General features: G+C 35.2%; 1 protein-coding gene across 2 annotated transcripts; it reads left to right on the top strand.

Annotated features, from left to right (window-relative positions):
• The first annotated feature begins 1,837 nt into the window (after positions 1-1,837).
• Positions 1,838-13,955, top strand: LOC146168034 (coatomer subunit delta-like). Of its 2 annotated transcripts, none has more exons than XM_083390999.1 (12): positions 1,838-1,930; positions 2,033-2,156; positions 3,856-3,992; positions 4,118-4,297; positions 4,606-4,702; positions 4,793-4,886; positions 8,944-9,102; positions 9,484-9,649; positions 9,749-9,896; positions 11,289-11,478; positions 12,852-12,981; positions 13,570-13,955. In XM_083390999.1, the coding sequence occupies exons 1-12, from the start codon at positions 1,928-1,930 to the stop codon at positions 13,657-13,659; spliced, it is 1,518 nt and encodes a 505-aa protein (XP_083247125.1). In that variant the 5' UTR covers positions 1,838-1,927; the 3' UTR covers positions 13,660-13,955. The 2 variants fall into 2 exon arrangements, with proteins under 2 accessions (XP_083247125.1, XP_083247124.1); XM_083390998.1 differs by having other exon boundaries at positions 3,856-3,995.
• The last annotated feature ends 11,921 nt before the right edge of the window (positions 13,956-25,876 follow it).

The following is a 25,876-nucleotide window of genomic DNA, read 5'->3' as shown; positions in this document are numbered from 1 at the left end:
ACAGCATTTCTTTTTAAATTTCTTACCAGTTTTTATTACATTGCCGAAAATAAAAAATGTTATATATATAGACCTAAATACACACTATTCGTTACAAATTAATAATTTTGAGACATTTACATATCGTTTGTTGTGTGTAAAGGGCGATGGTAAAATTACTCTATTGTTGTTCTGTTAAAAGTGTGCCGTGAAATAGTTAAGATTTTTTTAGTGTGCCACGAGCCAAAAAAGTTTGGGAATCACTGGTCTAACTCGACGTTTTCAGGGAGAAAAAAGCGGAAACTGCTTGATTTATATTATTAATTGTCGAACACACATGCAGATTAGCCAACCCGAATGAATAACGAAAGCTAGCGTTTACGGTCGACCAAACAAAAGACAAAAAATGGCGTTTTGCGTTTGATTTTGGTTTCGCATTAGCTTTTTTGGTTTTCGCATTAATCCGACAAAAACGAACAAAAAACGATACGGTCACTTACAAAAAGGGGGGGTCCGAACCCCCAAACATCTCAAAATAGGCTGAACTTTCAAACCGGTATCATATATATATATTACATAATTTGTGTGCCGTAATTGTTAGTCCAATTGACTTCTGAAATGCTTTATCTCAGTTGATTCTTAATATGTGTAAGAATAAGCCGGAAAAAAAGTTTAATATATGGCCGTTGCGACCAATTAGGCATTTGTCCTCTAATGTAGTAAAGCAATATTGTTGGTACAGTTACAGAGAATCACATTCTATGCACCTTACTAAAATGCCTTTTTTGTAAAGTACTTTTTACACAGAGCATTGGCTTTGACCAATCACAATATAGGGTTACCCAAAGTCATATATATCCAAATACTTAGCATTATTTGCCTAATGTCATTGTTAACCAGTTGACTATGACTTCCCTTCATGATCATGCTGTAATAACCCATTATATGGGATTCTTGGACAAGGTTTTGTTTGCAAGCAAAACAATATGAACAGGGAAAGCTACCCTGATTTGGTAAATCGGGGCTATTTTTGAGCGTCGGATTTTGACTGAGCCATGCAGGCCTGTTAAAAAGCTGTTAAAAAATTATTGTCCTGCTGCATAATAAAATCATACTGCAAAAACTGATTTAATGGTTCCCATTTCCTAATAACCGGCTTGAAAACATAATATATAATGGGACCACTACATATGGTAATAAATTTGCACCTGATTTATCTAAAAATAAATTGCATATTTTGAATACAACCCCTATACCTGAAAAATATTATAATTCAATTCTAAATTAGGGATGGGTTTGAGTCCAAACTATACTTTTTATGGAACAGCAGTATATACTTTCACTATTTCTCATAGTTTAGCCCCAATGTAGGTTGTGCCGAGAGTAAAATATATTTTTTGTGCAGTAATTCCTAACAATGTTTCCATATTGAATTTATAAGCTAAATATGTAAAGAAAGCTAAATATCTAAGAAAACTTTTTTATGTGTAATAATTTGTGTTTACGTCAAGTTAAGTTGTTTATAAGTTAGAACTTATTATTAAGTCATTCCCGGTTCACCACATTCCATGTTGTTTAGTGACATGCTCTTAAATCATAAATTAATGCAATAAAAAACGATTATTGCATTAAAAATAAATTGATAATGTTGTTTAAAGAATGTTTTCTGTAATATACATAACATTTATTAAAAGCCACCCTGTACACAACTTTATAAGCACTATCATTAGGTAATTTGGGCAGTTTATTATTGACGTGACCAAGATCATTGTTGTTAAAATTTAGCAAGGTTTTTTTATAAATAATTATTAGGAAGTTCAAGCGCTGTTTTAAAAGAATCATTAATTTTATGTTCACCAGGAATAAAAAAATTTAAAACTGATTTGCTTGGCTAACACCAACTACTTTCTTGTTTATTACTTTCTGCAAAGACTCCAATCAAACAGATATGGTAAATAAAGTTGGACTTTTAAAATATGTAGCTCATATTATTTGCATGATTAGTTAGGTGCGTTGTTCAGATGTAATGTTATTTGTTATTAATGTTTAATAGGTCCTTCTTGCGGCAGCAGTGTGCAGTAAAAATGGCCGTGCCATAATTTCACGACAATTTGTTGAAATGACACGCTCAAGGATTGAAGGCTTATTGGCAGCTTTTCCTAAGCTAATGAATACAGGTAATTTCCTCCTTAGGTACCACCAATATTATTTACACCCAGACTGGAAGAATCACCCCCAAATTAATTTATTTAAGCTACACACAATCTAAAAATTGTCCATATTAGTTTTATTTGAACTACAAAGACAAAAAATGACCTAAACTTGTTTTATTTGAGATATGCGCTACTAAAAAAGGGCCCAAATGACTTTTATTTTAGATAGGTGTAAATAGAATAGTGCCCAAATTACTATTTCTCAAGAATTTTTTTCGTTTATCTGTTTTTATTTTATATTTTACTAGTTGAAATACCAGGTGTTGACCAGGTTCAGTGGAGTTAGTAACAGTTTATTTTTAACTGGTAAATGACTACTGATGTTGTTCCCATGAGTGGGCTAAATAAGTAGTTGTCAACCTTTTTTGGAACAGTACACCCAATGCACTGAACTTCCAGAAACATGCACCTTGTTTTACTTCAAAAAGAACTATACACCGTTATGAAGAACTAGTTGGTACCTTACAATAACGATTATCAAGAGAAATATTTGGTTATGATGTCACAAATAGAATATAGTATCTTACAAGCTATGTATGCCTAAATACATGTCGTTCCATGTATTGTATACTCCATTCAGTCTGATAAGTGGTAATAAACCTGTTTATTTATTCTGATACCTGATCATTGCCTTGTTGTACTCCCCAGTACACCCCATCAGTGTGGTCCGCCCTTTTTGTAGTACACCCTGAGGTGCAGAACACACCCAGTTGAAAAGCACTGGGCTAAATATTCAAATGGCATTATATTTTTACTTATGCCTAAAATTTGTACTAAGTGGCCCTACACCTTGGGTAAATAGAAAGTTCTTCTTTTTTCTTGTGTTAAGTTTTAACTTAAAATGTTAAGTCAGACACCGTTAAAGTACTTGGCTGTACACTGTCTGCACTAATATGCGGTGTTTGTATAACAACGTCATTGTAAACTAACGCAGATTCTCCTAAAAGGTGGTCTAACTGTGACGATCAGGCGCGATTTAATGCAGTGCTTAAACTTTTTTAGTTTTGTTTACCCCTATAGCATATATCTCCAGATTCCATTCACCCTTGTCTCATGTTATGATATTACTATCTGGTCTATATATAACAGCACAAAATGAACACCTTGAATATCCGCCCTGCTTGCAGGCTATCATCCATTTCTGATGGTTCACCCTTATTTTTTGCAGATGTTGTGATCAAAATAAGTTCTGTCTAAAAAATTAAAGCATTGTCAGACTTTTTTAGAATTTCATATCTTAAAACACACTCAATATGGCTAGCTTATGGCTCCATAACTGTCCACTTTATTCTTTTTATTTTTAAATCAGTTTACTAGAGCAAAGTATGATTTTCTTGCTGTATGCAATTATTAGGGATGTAAAAGTTGTCCTTAGTGAGTTATCATGTTATTATGAAGTGTCACAGGAAAATATAATTCAGTTAATAATTTGCGGTATGTGTGCAGTGTTCACTAATCACTGTTTACAAAAATAGTTAGAGTTACAATTTGCAGACAGTATGCCAACATGTAAATTCCCCAGGTAAGTGCTGATTGGTTGACACTTGCTTGACTGCTGAGTCAAAATTTCATCCAATATCAAGTCAGATTGGTTTGTTTAATTTTAAATACCAAAACTAAACAACACAAATGTGTTACTCTTTATTTATGTATTTTTTTTTAGGAAAGCAACACACTTTTGTGGAAACAGAATCTGTTCGCTATGTGTATCAACCATTGGAAAAAATGTACATGCTTCTTATTACCACAAAGAATAGCAACATTCTGGAGGACTTGGAAACATTACGACTATTCTCAAGAGTGGTAAGCATTGCAATACTTATTTGCTTACAACCTCTCTTTATATCCAATTGTAATCTCTGGTCATTTACATCTTTTTGTTATTATTACTTCAATATCATTTGCATTTTTTGTTTCCTTTGTAGATTCCTGAATACTGCAGAGTGATTGATGAAACAGACGTTCAGGATCATGCTTTTGAGTTAATTTTTGCATTTGATGAAGTAGTCGCCCTTGGATATAGAGAGAGTGTTAATCTGGCTCAGATCAGAACATTTACTGAAATGGACTCTCATGAAGAAAAGGTTTTCAAAGCAGTTAGAAAGGTAAACTTTGAGTTGCCATTTAATGGTTACAAAATTTTTTTAAGCACAACCTAAGTATGAGTTTTACAAACATCAGATGACCAATGCCTTATAAATATATTTTTAATGTAAACTCTGTTGTATCTACTATTATTTTGGATATGTATAAATTACACAACAACCAGTTGTAATACAAAATAATTAAATATCCTACCTTACCTCAAATTGCACCAATTGATTTGCTTGTTTCACTAAAAGCAAAAGTGTTATTTTGTTGTTTTTATTGAACTTCAAGATGTGGGGCTAACAGGTGTAACATTATTATTTAGAGTCAGGAGGATGAAACAAAAGCAACAATGCGTCGTAAGGCAAAGGAGCTTCAGCAAATGCGAAGAGATGCCAATCGAGGGAATCCAAGAATGTCTGGTTTGTGGTGTTTTTTTTTTGATTTAAACCATTGTTGTCTTAAAAGTTAATAACATGCAGGAAAATACTAACATTTAAATTGTTGTCTAGGCGTTCGTTCTTATGGAATGGAAGGAATGAAGTCCGAGGTAACCGCCCAGACCATTGCTCCAGAACCGACTAAGCCAAAGTCATCATTTACCAGGTAATGTTTTATTTTCATTTGAAATTACCTACACATTATATAAGGTCATTTCAGATTTTAAAGTATTCATCTTTTTCTGTATTTTAGTAAATTTGTTTGTATTTTTAAATATACAGTACCGTGAACTAGTATGCAGAATGATGGTGACTTGGCAACTATTTCGGCCAAAGAATTAGCTAAAAAAACAAAAAAATTGGTGCAAAAATTATTTAAAAGTGTGAACTAACCTTAACAGTGTTGGAGTAAGAAAAACTTGTGCACCCCCAGGTCCCAGGGTTGTACTTTAGCATGTCCCTACTTGTTAATAGCCTTGTGTATCGCCTAAACATGTCAAGGTTCATATATTCCTTAGGGAAATATTCAACCCTTATCTGTTTTTGCTTGCAGAAACAAGTTAAGGAAACTATATAAAATGCAACATATATACTAAACCACAAACCAAAGTCAAATTAATAATATTTCAAAGTTTCCCTGGAATGTAACGCTATTTATACTGTCCCACTGACACAAACTAAAAGTATACCCCCTGATAAAAATACAACAGCCGCACCCCCATCTAATTTTGCTTGTAAGTGGTTGTAACCACATGCTGCGACTGCCTACAATTCAACCTTTCGATATAAAGTATGACAATCAGCAATTTTATGCATCCATAAAGTGATAATGCCATTGTCACACAACAACATTACTGAGCAATTATGATAAAATACATTGCATAGTGCCACAGGCTTAGGCAGCAGTGGCTCATGAGCCAAATGTATTTTTTTATGTGTGATGGTCACTATCATCAGCAAATTGTTGTGTGGCTCTTGAGTTAACAAATTATGTGCAAGGAAGAAATAAGGCTCTTGATCTCTTACTGGTGTAAACAAAAACTATAACCTGTAAGCGTGCAGATCGCCTTTTTCCTATTTTGCCATTGTTCATTTATAAACGCGTGTTTGTGCTGAGCTATCCCTTTTTACCTGACTCAACCATGTCGCAGCTATAAGCAATAAAGTATCAACCGCTTTACTGGTGAGCCCGCATCTTCAAAACGATTTTTGAAGGTCAAAGAAGAACTTCCAACAACCGAGTCAAAGGAACGTTGGTTGCATGTGTTTCGCCTTTTCTGCAAAGCTGTCTACGTTCTGGGTATACAGTTAGGATTTCGGCTAATTCAGCAACAACGCAATAGATGAACGCTTGCTTTGGGCATCGGTGCTTTCCCGATAGGAACTCGCAGCGCAGCAGCCAATCAACATGCCTTCGCTTTTGGGACTACCAAAACGCAATGCTCTTTGCTTTAGTTGTTACTCTTTCCCAGCAGAACGTTCAGCGCAACTTCAGTATTCAACTTGCCTATTGATCGGACAACCAAGACGCAGCGTTCTTTACTTCAATTTTCTACCCGTTCCCGGTAGGATTTACCAGCGCGACTTTTTGTTCATTAACACGTTTTCTCGGGCCAACAGAAAAACATGTTTCGGAGGGAGTAGTTGCCCTCTACTTAAGACGTTTTCTTTTTTGCACACTCTTGGCTTCAACACATGCCGGAGGATATTCCATTGGAAAGGCCGCTACTGCTTTCATGCTAGTCTTGAACGTTGCACCAATCCGCAGGGTTCCGTTCTTAAGACCGCTAATGGAAGCTAGCCTACCCGCATTTGGTACTAGCTCTTCCACGCTCGTCTTGAACGTCGCACAAACCGTTCAAAGATTCCGTTCTCAAGACAGCTCATGCAAGCTCGCTACTGCCGTCGATGCAACCCGCGTTAATAACTACGTTACCCACGTGGCGTACTCAAGAGCGAGTCGAACTCGCTACACGCTAGGCATATAGTCGTTTAACTATGGCCACGTGTGGACTCCTCCGACGAATTTCACTGGAACCCTACGCAGCTTTACACATGCCCGCTACTGGAGGGGGGTCCTGTTGCCGAACCTACCGGTGTACATCCACGTTCATGGAAGCGTGCAGATCGCCTTTTTCCTATTTTGCCATTGTTCATTTATAAACGCGTGTTTGTGCTCAGCTATCCCTTTTTACCTGACTCAACCATGTTGCAGCTATAAGCAATAAAGTATCAACCGCTTTAATATAATTTTTTTGGTAGCCTTCCAAATGAAGAAAATACTCACAATTCCTACTTGTAACTATTTAACTTGGCCACAGGGTGGCGCTACTGCCCATTTTAAGAGACACTGTGTTAGTCCATGTAAATGTCCTATGAAGTAGACTGAAACACACGCAATATCAACTTGTTGCTTACAAAAAAAACTTGATTAAATTTAATCGGCAAAAAATCCAGTCAATAACAGTAAAAGACAAGGTTAGCCTTGGCTGCACTTGCCAAACTACTGTCTACAGGCCAAATTTACATTGCTGGTCACTGACCTCAACTTTAATTCTGTGCGCACAACACAAGAAACACTCCAGACCACTCACAATACAGCTTTGTTGACTAGCTAATTGCTTTATTACAACTAAGACTGACTAAAAAATAGTGTTAATCTCTAGGCTAAAAATGTTGCTCATTTGTTTTAACTTCTTATAGTTTGTTTGCAATAATCCACAAAAAATGTATGTTTTCTAAATATTAAGAATTATATGGGCCGAAAATTTATTTTTCGTTTTAGTTCATAACAGCTATCTACTCCTATCTAGCGGCCGAAAAACTTCAATACAGAATGCTTTCATATCACTTGCTTTAGTCAGCTCGCGTCGCGATGAGGCGGCTGCTGGCATCCCTGCTGTGCCTTATTGTCCAGCGCGTGCAACGTTTTTGTTCGAAGTCGCTTGCCTAGTAAAACTAGACACATGCGACTTGTGTTTTATAAAGAGGCCTCTCTAAGTAAAAAAACCTATTGCTCTTACAACACAAAATAATTTACCACCGCAAATTTAAATGCGAATCCTTGAGGCAGTGTACACATCTCTGTTAGCACCTGTTGTAATTGTTGCACCATTCAAACATATTAACACCAGGCCTAAACAAATATAATTATACAAGGGCCTCAGCAACAAAAAGCTTAAGTTTAACGCATTTTTAGCGACGACGTTACAAAGCTACGTCATAACATGGCGTCATAAATAAATAAATATTGCGTTTATTGGATTTTAATTGGCAAAACTTTCAATATAAAAGGTGGCTTATTAGGCACATAAACGTGTTTGCATATTGCTCAAAAGATTTAAACTCTGTTTCAACAGTGATTGCTCAGACCAAAGTTAAAGTCTCAAGGCATGGTAAAAATTTACCCAGTAAAAGTTGGAAAAAATATAGCAAACCATAGACGTTAAATCATTTACAGAGAATGAAAATATTTGCTTTTTAAACATGCTAGCTGACCAAAATGTAAGAACATGGCCGTAAGCATTATCTACGTAAAGTTTTATTGATCAAATATAAGTTTCGATCATTTCCCAAAATCTACGCCATATTTGAACCCCTTTCGCTTCAAAGCCATAAGTTAAGTGGGGAAATTTTCGGCCCATATCTGTTTTTGCCTGCACAAACAAGTTAAGGAAAATAAAAAGCAAAATATAAAATATATAATATAAAATATACAATACAAAATATAAAATATATAATATATAATATAAAATATACAATGCAATATATAAAGTTTAAAAAAAAAAAAATAAAAATAATAATAATAAAAAATAAAAAATGAAACACTAAGCCCTGAAAATATACCCCCTGACAAAATATACTACAACCGCACCCCCATCTAGTTCTATTTTTTTTTCTTTGACCAAAAATACGTCTTATAGTTTTGTGCCTCAACCACCCACAGTTAAAAAAATTATGCTAGTTAAATCCAATATTTTGGGGACGTTGTTTGGTGTATTGTTTTACTAGTGTTAAGTTAGTATAAATGCTGTAGCAAGCTGTTTAAGCAATAGTTGTTCAAAGTCAGCCTTCCAACAAAAATAAAAGAAATATATGTTCATTGTATATCACTTTATTAATAATATTTTAACCGAGGTTTAGACTTTGCTATAAACTTTTGCAATTTCGTAAAAATCAACTAATTAAATAACAAATAATTTTACCATATTATGTTTGAACAGAACACATGGCAAAGCAATGAAACTTGGTGCTAAATCAAAGGACGTAGACTCGTTTGTGGACAAGTTAATCTCAGAAGGGGAAAATGTCAGAGCTTCTGGTGCCAAATCGAAAAAAGCTGACGTCATAAAAACTTCAGTTCCTGCAGCTCTAACAGAAAGGTCAATTTAATTTGTGATTATAGAAAAATGTAACTAGTTTAACAAAGAATAAAACAAAATTTACCTATTGTGTAAGTTGTGTTAGTGATTTAGTGATTAGCCAGTATTTTTAACATTTATATGTTCTTACATAGTATAATTTGTTTCTCTTTTTACTAAGATCAGAATTCTTGTTTATTATTTGGGTTTTATAATCTTATTTAAAAATTTCTACTTTGACCTAATTAAACACAGTTTTGTGAAAGCTTGTCAAAAATCAATAAAATTTATCTTTAGTCCAAGCTGTAAAAATAGCATATTTCTTCCCTAGTACTATAAAAAAAATTAATGGTTTTTATTTTTATGTTATGTACAACTTTCCTTTTGTTTTGTTTGCATTAGTGTGCACATTCGGATTGAGGAGAAGCTAAGCATAATAGCGGGAAGAGATGGAGGATTACAAAACATGCTTCTCTTTGGCATGTGCATGTTACGCATAACAGACGATCAGTTTGGCTGTATTCGTCTGCACGTTGATAACAATGATGACAAGGGTTGTGCCATACAGGTACACAGGTTTCGTTTGTGGTAGTAAAAGTCTCATTTTTCATGAGCTCCTTTTTTCTTCTTTTTTATATTGAAAAATATATTTTTTTGTTTTATTAAGACCCACCCAAATGTTGACAAAAAAGCATTTCAATCGAAAGGAACCGTTGGACTAAAGAGTTCAGAGAAACCATTTCCTCTCAAGCAAGATGTCGGTGTTCTTAAATGGAGACTGCAGACCACTGATGAAAGCCTTCTTCCACTTACAAGTATATTAAACTAGCTTTTGCTTTTTGGCTTTCTTTACTGAATTTAGTTTAGTATTACCAAGTTGCTAAAACACAAGCTATGCGTTTAGCTTGTTTGAAGTTAAGTTGCTACAATGAACTATAAATGAAATCATGAGGAATATAATGGAACTGGATATGTCCCAAACCCAACTGCACCAGTACTGTCATAATATTTATTATATCTTCTATATTATGTCCAGCTTGCAAAATGTAATACAAGTTACATGTTGTTAAATAACCCACCCAATTGCTACGACTCAATTAAAATTTCAAAACCCCTGTCCCACCTAAAATATTTTCCCAGTCGGTCTAATGTAGCGGTTTCCAAACTTTCTAAAAAATTTGACTGGTTGACCCGTTGCAATTATTTTGATATTTCGCGGCCCTATAAAAGTTTAAGGTTCAGTTGAACCATGTTACATTTAGTAAACTAGTGCAGTCACGCTTCTTTCTAATGTCACAAGTTCACGACTTTCTAACTAATGCGAATGATTCGTTGATAGCGGGTAGTACAGCAAAATAGATGATTTATGATGTCACAAGAGACCTCATAAAACACGCTATATGATCGAATAATAAAGCATAACTAAAGACAATAATGATGACAGATAATGTTTAAAACATAGACTAATGCAGGGGTCGGGAACCTATGCCTATGGCTCTTTTTGTGACGCCATATGGCTCTTTTGATTATAGAATCTTGCTTGCAGAAAAATCTTCTAATCTATAACTTCGCAGCATGATCTGAGTAAAATTGCAAGCGGTCGTGACCGTTTTTCCAACTTTAGATTTACTTTTTTATTACACATAGTAGCAAATTTTCGGCGCTTCGCGCTAATCTCTTGTTGATGTCCAAAAGGATACTTTCTACAGAACTCCGTAATCAAAGTTGTGCAAACTTAGCTAATTGATTTTTGGTGCAAATCATGTCCCGTCCTTGCGAACAAAATAAACGGCCCTGCTCAATTTACTAGTTTTTGTATACGTAACCTATAACTAGATGTGTGTCCAACCTATAACTAGATGTTAAATGAATTGTATGGCTCTCATGGAAATACAACCAAGAATATTTGACTGTTAGGGCTCTCTTAGCTGAAAAGGTTCCCGACACCTGGACTAATGTTTAAAAACATTCGCTAAAGCCTAATGTTTGAAAAACTTAAAGACTAATTCTCCTTGCGGTACCTCTGAGATTGCTGCTGTACGGACCCCAGTTTGCGAACCGCTGGTCTAATCGAAGCAGTTTAATGCTACCGCAATGTATTTACAAGCTAATATAACCTTGCGCAGGCCTATACTGAACAATAACTGAGGGGCAGAGGCTTTAACGGCTTACTCGTACTAAGTAAAATGTTCGGTTTTTGTTTTCAGTTAACTGCTGGCCCACAGAGAATGCTGATGGTGGCTGCGACGTGAACATCGAGTATGAACTTCAGATGGAGGAGCTTGAGTTGGTTGACGTGGTGGTCAACATACCCTTGCCGTCGGGCGTTGGTGCACCAAACGTTGCCGATCTGGATGGAGAATTTAAGCACGATTCCAGAAAAAACATTCTGCAATGGTAATATGTTTCAGCTGAAGGATGACCATACTCCTTAACATCTTAACTCCCAAACCATCCAATCACCACATAACCATACTAACACAAAACCTCTACCCTTCTAACTTCAAACCTTCCATACCAGTGGTTCTTAACCTTTTTTCTCCCGCGCCCCCTCTTGGTACCTGTCCTGTGCCTTGCGCCCACTCTGATATCACATTAGTATCATACTAAAAGAAAATCGGTGTTTTTCGACTACATATCAGTGCTACAACATAAAAATGGCAAAGATGATTGTGACAAACATCTTGTGAAGGCATTGACTCCACATTTGTAAGGTTGCACAGAAACCACGTCAAAATGTCTCCCGAAGCGCAAAACTCAAACATTGCGGTAATCGTGTTTCAAAAGGTGTGATGACATACAATCCAAAGACTATATACACTGGAAATAACATTACAAATTGGCGGCAAAAAGTCTTGAGTTTCCCCCAATTTGTGATATACAAAAACAGGTTCGCGCGAAGCGCAACATTTTTTCGCAGTTTTTTTGTTGAAATTGGTAAAAAACAGTTTGTGGGGAAGGTGACATGGTTCCCACCCCCTTTGCACAACTTAGTTCTTAATCAACCACATCACACTGTTCTGACTAAACACCGCCCAAACTCGGCCGTAATAAATAGCCAATATTGTCCGAAACACGTAAAACTATAAACACATAGTAGCCCAAAGTTCGCAAATCGCAAAATTAACAAAATTACCAACAAACGCAACATGAAACCAATAAAATCATAATAAATAGTTTAATATTTTTTTCTCATGAACCCCCTTGAAATTGTTTACGTCCCCCGGTTAAGAACCACTGCTCTATACCAATCATTAATCCTGAACCCTCTAATCAACTACACCTAACCCTTGCCACTCTTTTTCCAAAATCCAACAACTGCCAATCATATAAACATAGGCCTAAGCAATAAGCATGGTCTAAATTCAATAATGATATAATGCAAAACGCTGCGGCATTTTTACTAGGAAAAAACTATTACAGACCTGTTCAAATTAGATTTATTTTCTAACCACGGTAAACCATAAAATGTTAACTACACTTTCTTTCGTTCCTGCTTTAAGTTGCTGCAGCCGACCGACTTGTAAACTTTTCGCTTGTGTGCTAGCTTTTTTCTAATCTTTGTTTATCGCCTTCACGAAACACAGTTGTGTAAGAGGTTATATAAGGTTTAAAATTTTAACAGATATGTTTACCAGGAAATTAAGCTACTGTGAATTATCATCATCTTTGTTATTTTAAGGAAGTTTGAAGTGTAGCAAAGCTATAGAAAGTCAATTATATTTACACATAAGAGGGTTGTGTTTACCACTGATGTCATTGTAATGTAGGTCTTTACCTGTTATCGACGCCAACAACAGCACTGGATCAATGGAATTCAGTATTGCCGGTTCACCTGATGACTTTTATCCTATCAACGTTTCATTTCACGCCACCAAAAAGTCGTTTACTGATATACAGGTAAAGGCACATTGATGTCGCTAAATAGTTATCTTGGCAAACGTTTAAATATACGTAAAATTTTTCAAATGCAGATATACAATTTTTTCAATAATTAAATATAGATGAATGTGTTTGAACTTCGAAGTGGCTGAAATTTTAAGTTAACCAAATAATCGTGTGGATACTAATTTAGACTCAATTTTGTTGCTTCGTTGGAATTATTTTTCGTTTAGTTTCAAGAGAAAACAATACGTTGTGCATGTATGACGTAAAACATTAAGTCCAATTAAACAAACTAAGTGTTTCAAAAATTATTTAAAAATTATAAATATAAAGTCAATAGAATGAAAATTGTCATAATTTTGTGGAGGTCGTATTGGTTAATTTCTACCTAGTAGTAATCACTCATTTAAATTTAATAAAGCATTCGATTTGGCAGGCTGATATCGAGTCTAAATCATATATTTTTTTGCTGATTAGGATCTCCAATATTCGTGGCTTTCCGTTAAACCTGGCTTTTAAAAGTGTAGTTTAGTGACATTGTGCATGTATGTTGCTTCTGATGCCGTGTATGTTTAACCATCTAACAATACGCTTATTTTTCAGATCTCTGGTGTAGAGTTGTGTGGCGACGGTTCCCCAGTGAAATATTCTACTGAAACTGCACTTCTTGTTGATAAATATGAAATTGTATAACTCTTTAACGACAAAAAATTGGCGTTAATAACGCACTTGAGGTTAATTGAAACTTGTAGATATATGTATTACGCGCCTTAGTGTCTACATAGTGTTGTTAATATGTTTGGCGCTGTTATCGTGGAGGATTGCGACCTGGCTAAAAACGACACAACACATCTCGAATATTAGCAAAGTTCGTGTGATAAGTTTTGTCAAATCCTACATTGCTTGTAGCAAGATTCAAGCCTCAGCTCGTGCAATATGTATTGTTACAGGGTTACAAATAACTATAAGAATAAAAGTAATGAACAGGATCTGCATTATTGGTTATGGCAGTCAAATGTTTTTTTAAATTATGCAAGCGACAGTACAATACATATTTGCAAACCATAACTGAATTAATAAAACGTTTAACATACACAAAACTGTTAACAAAACTGTACCCTGACAAACATCCTAATTTCTTTCTCTGAATTTTAGACTGATATCCCAGGAAGTTGAAAGAGTTTTATTGGTTAATTTATTTCAATGTAGTGTAAATAAGTACAGTTCAATGTTGCCACTCCTGATTTGTACCTATTTTTTATGTATTTGAAAAATGAGTCCCTAAAAATGTAAAAAAGAAAAAAGGCCTCTTCCAAGTGAGGTGGTTAAAAACATTGCTTTATAAGACCATTTACGAAATATATCCTACGTGTAAAACTTTGAATGTAGGAAACAGTAATCTGAACATTCCGAGGAATAATCGGTTTGTTTGCTGGAGTCGGTCTCAGAACTCTAGTAAAAACGCGTAAAACTACCAGAGTCACGAGTCCGACATGCGCATGAGCAGTAGCCTACCTAATTTAAAAACTGATATGGCCGCCAACTGGAAATTGTTAAGGTGGAATAGCATATGGTGGTAAATTTTCCAGCCATGTATTGTGAGTGAATGAGTTATAGGACACCCCTATAAGTGGATTGCTGTATTTACACGTTATATTTAGTTAGGTAAATTGTCGGAATACTGGCTGTAGACTGCACAGTCAGGGTCGGACGCGGGACTCGACGAAATCGCACATTTGACCGGAGTCGGAGGTCAAGGATTTATATTTTTGGTCGGACTCGGGTTATTTTTAAGCGACTCCGCAGCCCTGGTCTGTCGTCCAGACCAGAACAGCCTTCTCTGGACTTACTCATCCCCCATCTAACCTGCCATCTTCTGTGATGGAAAAAAACTAAACAAGCTAACTGTACGAGTAGTCGGTATACCTTTAATCTGCCCTACACCTTTGTCATTAAAAATATTTTTCTTATTTACTACACAGATGAATGGCTGCACCGCAGTCACGTTAAGGGTTCGCATAAAGCACAAAATATTTAAAGTTATTGAATAGGTCTCACTCAAGATACAATAGCCAATGGTCCAAGACTGTCTACAGCGGGGGAATAATACGATTTGAGTATTTTTTTGCTGGTCAAACACGATAGTGTGTACACTTCTATTGTAAAATGCGTTTAATATTTGGTAAACTGTTAAACATTTTATCTTTTTTCCTATACCGTATGTATATTTTTTAAGTTGAAAAAGATGTAAGCTAGTCGCCAACCCAAAGATCTTTAAGTTGTAAGCCAAGTGTGACCCGCGGGCCTATGATGTTCTTGCATTTATGTAGTTAAAGTTAGAGAAACATGGTTTAGGGGGGACCATAGCCTTGTTACCCGCCCCTGAATCATCAATTGGATTTTCACGGGCCAACCAATTGTTTTAAAAGCCCAAAGCCTTTGAAAAAAGAGCTGTGTTTGTATGATCTAGCCTAGTCGATTTATTTATCTTGCCTTATAGTCGATATTTTGCTTAACCAAAATGGTCCAATTTATTATTTAACTGTGTTACCCATAGGCTTTATCCGATATCCTTTTAGTTTATTGGAAAATAATAACAAGTGGTATAATAATGTAGCTTCAATACCACTCCCACGTTGTCCGATCCGATTAAGACTAATCCCGTTTCAAAATATCTGGTGTAACCTATATAGTAATTCTTACATTCAACGGAAACACGATTGACGTGAACATATATATATATTTTTTAAATAATTATGTTGTTGTATACGCTGCTTTTCCAATCATTTATTGTCAATTTTTCGGTGTAAAGGCACGCTCAGCTTATTTAATTTGCTACCATTGTTCAAGTAAAGCTAAGATTTAATTAAAAGGTATTGATATTTTAAAAATTCCATAGGTTGTAAGAATATAGTTGGTACCTATATAAGGATCATTAAGGCAAAGTTCATTGTAACAGTTCAACATGGATTCACCTATTAAGTATTTTTTAATGAGGCTGCAATACTAATGACAACTTTGCAATTCTTTTGTAATTTTGTAGCACAGGCAAACTGGCTTAATTAGTGTATAGGAATTATTTAGGGTAAAATTAATGCCATTTAAATGGAAATGATATAATGACAATAATGGTACCGGTATGAAAAGCAAAACGTAATCATTATGGGTGGGTTAAAATTCGTGAGCTTTTCGGTAAACAAACCTATACCTGATTTGCGCAGATTGTGCAAAAATGTAAGTTCTTAAAACAAAAAATTGTATTTTGAATATTTAGGTCTTGCGGGCCGCACGAAACAGTCTAGTTGGATTTATGCGGCTTGCATGTTCAACAACCTTGATCTACAGTTTTCAATATTTAAAAAGCGATTAAAATGACAGCATGTCGATTACCGCTCATATATAGGACAACAAGTTAACTGTGCCGCTGTGAACGTAACAACGAAATATCGAATTTCATAGATGCGTCGACTCTCAAAACATTGTATATACGGGTCGAAAGTTTATTTTCGAGACATATCTTGTTTTTGCCGCTATTCTTTTTTGGTTTGCTGTGGTATACTTCGGTCCGTTTCAGACCGATTTTTGTTTGGAGCCTTATAGAAGAAGTATATATTGTAAAACTTTTAAATTAGTTAGACACAACGTAGTGGTATGTATTTGCGCATATAAGAGGTTTATGAGACTGCACCCCTAGAGGCCTTATATTGGGGGACAAAAAACTAAAATATTGTTACGACATCGTTGTAGCTCTCTGTAGCTATCGACTCCTATCTAGCGGTAGAAAAACTTAAATACAGAATTCGTTCATATTCGCTTGCTTTGTTCAGCTCGGGAAGCGACGAATTCACCAGACACCTGCTGCGCCCTGCGCGTGCGACTTTCATGGTGCGAAGTGGCTCGCATTAGTAAAACACTAGACGAAATACCCAGAGTTGCCTAGATTAAAAAATGTATATACTTGTACGGTAACAATATTATGCAGCCTTTTGCAATACGCGCAATATATTATGTGCATTCGGGCAATGCCCCGATTTTGTGTGATTAAAACTGTATGAAGGAAGACATCAAGCTGTTGGTTGTTGATTACCACCGCATATTATAGTGTACCATTTCCATGTTAGTGTATAAATGAATGTGTATTTAACATGTAGCTGAAAGTAATATTCCGTATTGTGTATAGAATGGGTCGAGCAAATACTTTCTCACAATTAAAGTAGAATGCGGCCCTTGTTAAAACAGCAACAATATAAGGCCTCACATATTGGCAAAGTCTATAACAAATGCGTTTTATTGTTTTATAACTATATTTTTTGTCAGGACATCTAATCAGTAAAAGGTAAACATGTTTTGTAAAAAAATACATCTTTTTAAGTGTTAATTTTTACAGACCGAACAGCCTGAGGAAGAGTTTTGTTTTTGTACCTTAGTCCGTAATTTTGATGGCTCGGATTCCAGCTGTTTCGTTGTGTTTTGCCCTAATGTGGAAGTTTGGTTTTACAACAGGTTGGTTTCTATAATGATATAGAGATTAACGCCAATATAGAGCCAGTCAGAGGTCGACTTTCGATTATCCCAGTGCTAAAATTTTCCCAAAAATGTGCCGCCATAAAATGCCGCCGATTTGTCGTTTTTATAAGTAAAATCTATTTTACTTGCGGAATTTAATTATTTAATTCCCTAATAAATAAGAAAAACATTGAGACAAACGAATAACGCTCCTTATAACAAATAACGCTCTTTATGATACCACTTTACCTTTTCGTCGAACATAAAAGTACTATTTTATGAGAAGCTATTTAACTTAATTGAAGTAAGTGTTGTTACAAATACGAGATAGGATCTGACCTACTTAAATATTTAGTCATGATGTACCGTATTTTCTGCCAAAAGAAGATTTCCGCCGGAAAAAAGCTTTTCACGGCACTTAATGACAGTAGTACTGCAATAATTAAATCAAACCACGTCACGTCAAAATACAGGATAACTTGTGATAATTATAAATTGATGTGGCAAAAAAAGTAGCATGCCTTGTTTGTCATGGGAAATAACGCTGATTATAGGGTCCTAAATCGTAAAATTATGCTCGAAGCACCCCACATTTAACTCGGCGTCCATGGTGGCAGCCAATATATACAAGGCTTATGTACTGTACTTTTGTTATTCTACATTCCCGCGATCAAAGTGTAAAACGAATGTCACGCACGTAACTAAGTTATGCTGGCATCCACATTGGCATTATCATAGCCCTGCTTGAGTAGCACAACGATTACGAAATACTTATAACGTTATACCGGGTGCCTTCGGAAAGGCTAACTGTGTTGCAACTTGCAAGCAAGACAAGGCTAAAATTATCTAGAATTTCAAGACAAGGCTAAATTTATCTAGAATATCTTTAGAATTCACGACCTCCGTTGAAAAGTCGTTTGCGAAGGCACCCGGTACGTTACCCTACACTAAAACATATGAAAGTAGGTTTAAACTTTTTTTTCAAAAAACAGAATGCTACCACGGTGTAAATATAATTTAGTGTCCAAACTGTGCGTTTTGAAAAAAAAAATCAATATTAACTGTTTTGTTGTTTGACAAAAAATATAACATTTACCGTTATACTGCCTTTGTAGACTTCTGCAAACAAACCCTCGCCTGTGATGATTACGTTGATTGCATTGTGGAAGGAATTGATGAGACGGTTAAGCAAAACGTGTTGAGAAGCTGGCATGACATCCGAGTTCAAAGTTGCAATGATGCCCAATATTACCACGGTATTACCCTATATATTTGGCGACATCTGTGTCACGATAATAATTTACTAGCCATTCCAACTCAAACCTGTATTTTTTATTTTGATAACAGCAAATAATTTTTTATGATGCACTTTTAACACATTTTCTGGCACATTAATTAATTAGTAGCATTTACCAGTTGAACGTTTAAGCGAAAACTATACATTGATATAAAATGGCATGTCGTTGATATTTTGTTCTTCTTTAAATGTAATTGCTTTATTTTCGGCAAAAAAATAAAAAAACGGCAAAAAAGTTTTATTGTTTGAATTTCGATTAGAAATGAAATTATTCACTATGGTTTGTTATCACTAGACGCATATCATGCGTTACTCAGGTTAAATAATAGTGTATATACCAATATAATTTCCAATTGGTAAAGGACTACTGGCGTTGTCCAGTAGATGGTAAGAAATAACCGCTGCAATAGGTGTGATAAATTGGGAAATCTACCTAGGTTGTTTAAACAAAATGTAAGAATCCATTATGCAGTGGGCTCTTCATTACTTTGTACATTACGTTTAACATAATCGTATAAATATGCTAGCCTCGTGTTACAGCTGATGATAAATTTTAAGTGACAATTAAAATATAACCAAAAAGTGTTACGTACAGCGCATAATCTTCGTTAGAGGACTAAATAATGCGACCGAATTGTATAAAATAGCAAACTACTTTTAGCTATGTAAAACTTTGCACTACCACGCTACGTGACACGTTCGGTAATTAGCAATTTTATATTGTATGTAATGTGCTTTTTGCATTTCACAGTGATTGGAAAGCATGTAGCTTAGGCTACATTGGTAAACAGCAAAAGGCGCTGATCAAATCAATTGTTTATTATCGTAAAATATTTTTTTACGAACTCTTTGTATTTAACTCCCCAAATTAAGCCTAGTGATTTGTTAAATTAATCCACAATGTAATATTTGTATATAACGCAATGTTGAGTGTGTGTCTGAAATGGTTTGGGCTAAATTACAATCTTTGTGTAAGTTTGCTAACGGCCTTAACCGCAATTGAACCAAGTCGGTTTGGAAGTGAAAATGGCTCTGACCATTGGGTCCCTTCTGCGCGCTAAGCTTGGCTCAGTCCGGTACACATAGGCCTACTACCAAGAAATCGACAATCGACACTAAAGCCGTTTTTTATCACGGAGAAACGCCCAAATTACCCTTGAAACAAGATATAAATGCGGGAATGTCAAATATAAACGTAATAATACTTTTGTATTTTTGGCCTAAAATTGTTTTGTGGGGCATTTTTTAACAATTCTAAAATTAAAACTAATTATGTTGAAAAAAAATGTAGTACTGTTTTATCTTTCGATTTATGTTTTTATATGTTTTTGCCCTGTTACTACAGAAAACATTCATGTCCATCAAAATTTTGCCAGGCCCAACTTTAGTGTGCACGCCCCACTTTGAGGACCACTGGGTTAAAATAAAATAAATGCGTAGATGCTTATCTTTGATGCGTAATATTTTTTATTTTTTAAATATATATTTTATATTTGGTATTTCGAATAAAAAAAAACTTTGTTTTTTGCAGTTAAAGCTTATGTTTTGCACTTTTCTCGAGTTTTGTATAAAACGTTTTGTAAATACCGACATATTGAAGAAATAACAATCTTGGCTGGATATGAACTTTTTGCTCAATACCGAAATTTCAATATGCCCCATTAATTAATTAATTGAAAGTCGTTTGCAAAATCTCGATGTTAACTTAGACCTATACGTAAACGACCTATCTTTCTGCCATATGTTATTGTACAGGGGGAGTGGAATCCAAACATTGCATAAGTCTGCTAGATTCTACTGAAGTACAACTGGCATTTTTAATGCAAGGTGAGACATATCAAGTTATTAATTTTAATATGTTTATGGAGTGTAAAACAATTACGTAATTATGTTATTTTAAAACAATTGGGGATACTTGTTTTAACCCGAATGAACTACCCTGTGTCTACACCGGGGCTGCTTAACTGGCGGACCGCGGTCCGAATGCGGACCTATTTCGGTAAAGTTTTAGATTGGACGGGTACAAATTTTGCATTTACATAGTTAAAACATACCAAAAATTCATTTTTTGGCGAGAAGGGATGCCCCCCTGGGTCCTCCCCTGGTTGCTTAGTTAAATTTATTTTGTACATTTCAGAGCAGTAGCAAATGTGTTGGCTACATCAAGTTTTTTTGATATAAAACGAAAATGCAATCTTTAACAAAGCTTCTAATATCTAATGAAGTTAGTCTAATGAAGTTACTTTTAAAACAAAAAAAATTACAAATCAGTAGGCTAGGCCTAACTTAAGAAAACTTGCACCTTAAACTTTACACTACACATCCAATAATACACAAATATATAGCATCTTGCTAGACACGTTTGAGGCCCAAGTCGTCGTAAATGTGACTTAGAAGAAAGGTTCCGTTTATATTACAGGTGCCAATTAAAGATTTAGTCTGATTCCTGATATTATCTGTCTTCAACTTCTAGATAGAATTGAAGTTGTTTGTATGAAAATGCAACACTGTAAAAAATACTTCCCTATATTGTGCCGAGTTGATGAGCGTTGCTTTGGCAACCTTTACTGAGAGATTACAGAAAACCGCTATGCGAAAATGTTACATTTTGGGTACATTGTTACAACATAATATTTTTTTTTAATGGACACCTTAAATGTCAAAGATTTGCCTGTTTGAACATAGTTCGTATTAACTCTGGTGTAATACATTAAGTTGAGTTGGCATAAGTTTCTGAACTGTTTATTTAACGGGAGAGCTGATTTTAATAAATATTCTGCCTGGAAGCAACAGTTCATATAAAAAAAACTACATTTAACAAAATAACTATACCGATAATTTTAGACCGCCAATACCAAGCCCAATGCACTCACCCGATTCTATAGGGTGTTATTGGTATCAATCCAAAATTACTGGTGTGAGGCGTGCTTGTATTTTTTTGTTTCCAAACCTTACTTTCTAAAGACGGGACACAACAGCATTTTCTGTAAAATCATTAAACGAGAAAGGGTCGGAAGCTATAGGAAGGGTATCTTCAAAGTATTTCACAAACTAGATTTAGCTAAGAATTAGACATAGTGTTCTTTGAGTTGTCGGTTTAATTCAAGCTATTTCAATTCATTGGCAAACCTTTCCCGTATTGTGGAATTAGCTGTATTTAAAGTTGATCATCATACTTGGTCAATCAAAAGGGAATTTTGTATAGAATAGGTTTGATAAATTAATCTTTAATATCACCCACCAAACAGGATTAGAGTTCGACCTATTGGCGGACAGGAAGTTTTACTGGTTCGGAAACAATCCAGTACAATGGTATAAGGCAAAGGCAGCTTGTTCTAATGGAGGTGGAACTTTAGTCAAACTTGACAATCCCAATCAGGCGCTGGCCAACTGCAGTGTTTTAAAGACCAGAAATGACTCGAGTTTTAATAAAGCGTGGATTGGTACGTATCAAGTCTATTGATCCTACGGTCGTATATAAACGGATTTTAACGCATAGACTACAAACTTATTTGCTGTTTGCATATTATATTAATAATACGTCCATTTTTGAAAGAAAAAATAGAAAGAATTATTTCTTAACTAATTTATGTCAATTATGGTCAACATACTAACCTAAAAAAGTTCCAACTCATCCGACTTTGGGTAAGCCGCCATTTCCGAAATGCCTCCAGGTCATTCCGTAGCTATTAACCAGGCTACTGTATGTAATCCATAGTTTCATATTCTCCAAAAAAAAACTGGCAATAATAATTACCAAAAGTAAGTTTTTTTGTGAAGAATTAAATCTTTATATTTACCAAATGCTTTCATTATCCAGAGATATAGCTCTTTTTATTAGGTCACCTTTGTGTTTAATATAGCGTAATCGAAAAAGTAAAATTTTACGCACACTACATGCACAATTTCCATCGTGCAGCACCCCTCTGCTTGATATCGACGAGTTAAAATCAACATATAGCTTATATAGTTTAAAAGTTTACATCAGGCTAATCTAAGTTATCTTATTTAACAGGGATGAAAGTGAAACATAATGACACTGGATTTCCGATTGGATTCACCTGGATAGATAGTACTGAGGGCAAGTTGTATTTGTTCATACTTTTTGTTACCAAGTTGCCATAAAATGTAAATCTGGCCTAGTCGTTTGGAGCCAACTAGATTTCTCGAAATAAAACAAAAGCATTGCCCAGCCATTTTGTTGTGGCGACCCCTTGCCAGTTTCCAAAAACCTACGCGTCCCCCATTTCTTCTTTGATTAAAAACAAGAGTAAAGGTGACTCAAACTCAAACTCACGACTGGTTCACTAAAACAAATCCCATTAACATAATTGTAAGATCGGCGAATTCTTTTACTCCTTGCACTGCTAAATTGAATTGATTTGTTTTTGTTTCGTATAAAAAATTATATTTTTGAACAAAAACGTCATCCTGGTGAAACTAATTCTTATACTAACAAATGACGTAACATTAAGCCCGTTTATATGCACGCTTAAGCCGGATTCGAATCTGTTTCGTTAATTCATTCTCTCTCGTTTTGGTGCTGGAATGAATTAAGTTCTTTCGTTTCTTAATCGGTCATAAGGAGTGGTTTTCAATCCGTTTGCCGCTTAATCTGTTCGTTTCGCGGACGGTCGAAATCGTTTAATGTAGAATGACCTGCTTTAACGCAGTAAACATCACGCCACTTTTGGGGCATTATGACGGAACACGAACGGCTAGTCGTAAACAAAACAACAAGTTTAGCGCATAAGGAAAGAATATTACACACACTCGTTAGATACTAATTTGTGACAGAGTGGCTGGTCTAGAATTCACAAAGGATGCGGGTTTGGGTAGGTTTAAATAGTAATACTTGGCCCACCCTCACCCAAATATTGTACATTGCTTTAATAATTATCACAACGCTGTGGTAGGATTTTAGGCCAGCGCCAAATACAGTTTTCATTAGTGATGTTTGGTACATCTCATCACCTTCTTTTGTCCACTCTGCTTTGTATTAGCGTTGACCAGCACACATAAGCTTAACTTTCCTGCACTTATATTCTGTGTGCCAGGTAAACTGAAGCACTGAAGCACATACACTATACAGTCAAAAACATACTTCAGCAAACCAAACTTCATCGGCAAACCAAACTCAAGTAATTCTTGTTTTTTTTCAATTTTAGGTTTATAAAAACGAACAAGCAGCAATAGATTGCTATCGCAAGGAGTAGCCTAAGCCGAAAAATCGGTTGTGCGTCAGAGGTTTACTGGAATATTACGCAATAATGCATATCAGTGCAGTTTGTACACTCAAGCTGGCTTGAATTTTGCGCCATGTAATTACGACGCTGGAACGGATTACTTTTTAATCCGGATTGAACCTTAATCTAATCTGCCCGCGAAAGGTGCATATAAACGGGCTTAATGACATCGAAAACGTAAATTTATAGGGAAAAATGCATTCATACAAAACACTTGAATTTGTTTAGAACTTAATATCAAAATAGCTAAATTAACTTAATTGGCAACACGGACAGAAGTATTATCGCCTTAAAAATGATATAGCCTATCTGTGGTTTGGAATATTCAGTTTTGGTTCAACTGGGCAAGTGCGTGATCTGCATAGTTATTTAGGGGAAGCATAAAATGTTTTTAGGCAAGATGTCAGAAAATCAGGTCATAAAAGACGTCTTAAAACAGGAACTTAAATTCAAGATATGCTTTTATTTATGATATTAAACTATAGTTGATATTTTCGTTAAATATTAAACTATAGTTGATACTTACAAACTGACTTATCCGCCATGTACTGGTATGTCGCCTAATAAATGTTGGATAAAATTAAGTTAGTACGCCGAGAAATAAAAGTTCCAAGTTTGAGATGAACTAACTTTGATTTAAAATGGACCTTCACATTGTAGATATTCGCCTACAGATATTTTCCAATAAGTCTTAGGGTGATGCTTGCATTAATTCACTGCGGAACACGCCTTAAAAATAAATTATTTTTATAGAAACAGTGAGACGTAGAAAATATATATATATAAAGTATAGCAACTCACCAATAGTGGAAAGTCTGTTGGGAAAACAAAAACAGGGCCGATTTATATTTAGCCTACAGATTAGTCAAGGATATGTTATCACAAGTTGAATGTCGTGACTTTCATCCAATGATCAATAATGTTTGTTAGGGACTCTGTATCGAAACGCTGTAAAAATAATCCCGTGCAACTTTAATATGTGGGCATCGTTACCAAATCGCGTTGTTGCCCCAAAAAATCAATTGGATATAGAAGTGGGTCACACTGTTAATAATATATTATGTCCGATACCGATACCCGATATTTTGGGTGAAAGGTATCGTGATCCGATCTGACACCCAATCATGTAATTACTAGGCTTAACCAAGCAAAATCGACAAAGCGGAAACTTTTAATGCTAAAGTTATTAAGCCAACGTTTGGTTTTAACGATCTGAAGTCTAGTTACCTCTTTTTTAATAAATTTACCTTTTAAGATAGAAATCACTGCGTTGAATGCCAGACCATGGTAAAAAGTTATTTATTAATTTGGTATCGGATCGGCACGGATACCATTCTTCTATCGGAAACGTACCGGTACTAACACTATGTATCTAGGATCGGCTCCAATCCGATCCGATATTATCGGACATCCGTAGCCGTAAGGTTTACTTTTACGATATATACCCCACTGACCTTAAACAAAGGCAATCCATGTTTATTTACTTTATTTTGCCAAGTTAATAGTGCGATGTCATAACGACGTCATCTTACATTATTAGGTTACCAACTAATATTTTCTGCTTGTAGAGCTAACAAATGTGGCCACAACTAAATTCCTACGCTAAATTGCAAACAGTTTTTTACGTCATTTATAGCTTTTTAGTTAATGGCATCTTCATGACGTCATAACTTGGACTAATCGTTTCGGTTCAACCCTTTATAAGTATGTTGTTTAATGAGGCCAAAATCGAGTGTTCGTGTTTTTTAGGAGGAGTTACTGGCACCTTTCTCGCCTCGAATCGCAATTTTTTTTTATTTTTTACCTTTGGGTAACTGTCTTGAATTTATTCTTTGTTAAATGTATTGACCGTGTGTTGTTC

The sequence above is a fragment of the Ascidiella aspersa genome, chromosome 1, assembly GCF_963924565.1.
Source record: "Ascidiella aspersa chromosome 1, kaAscAspe10.2, whole genome shotgun sequence".
In the NCBI taxonomy this organism is placed as follows: Eukaryota; Metazoa; Chordata; class Ascidiacea; order Phlebobranchia; family Ascidiidae; genus Ascidiella; species Ascidiella aspersa.
Note: the sequence above shows the minus strand (reverse complement) of the source record. Positions and strands in the feature narration are given on the sequence as shown.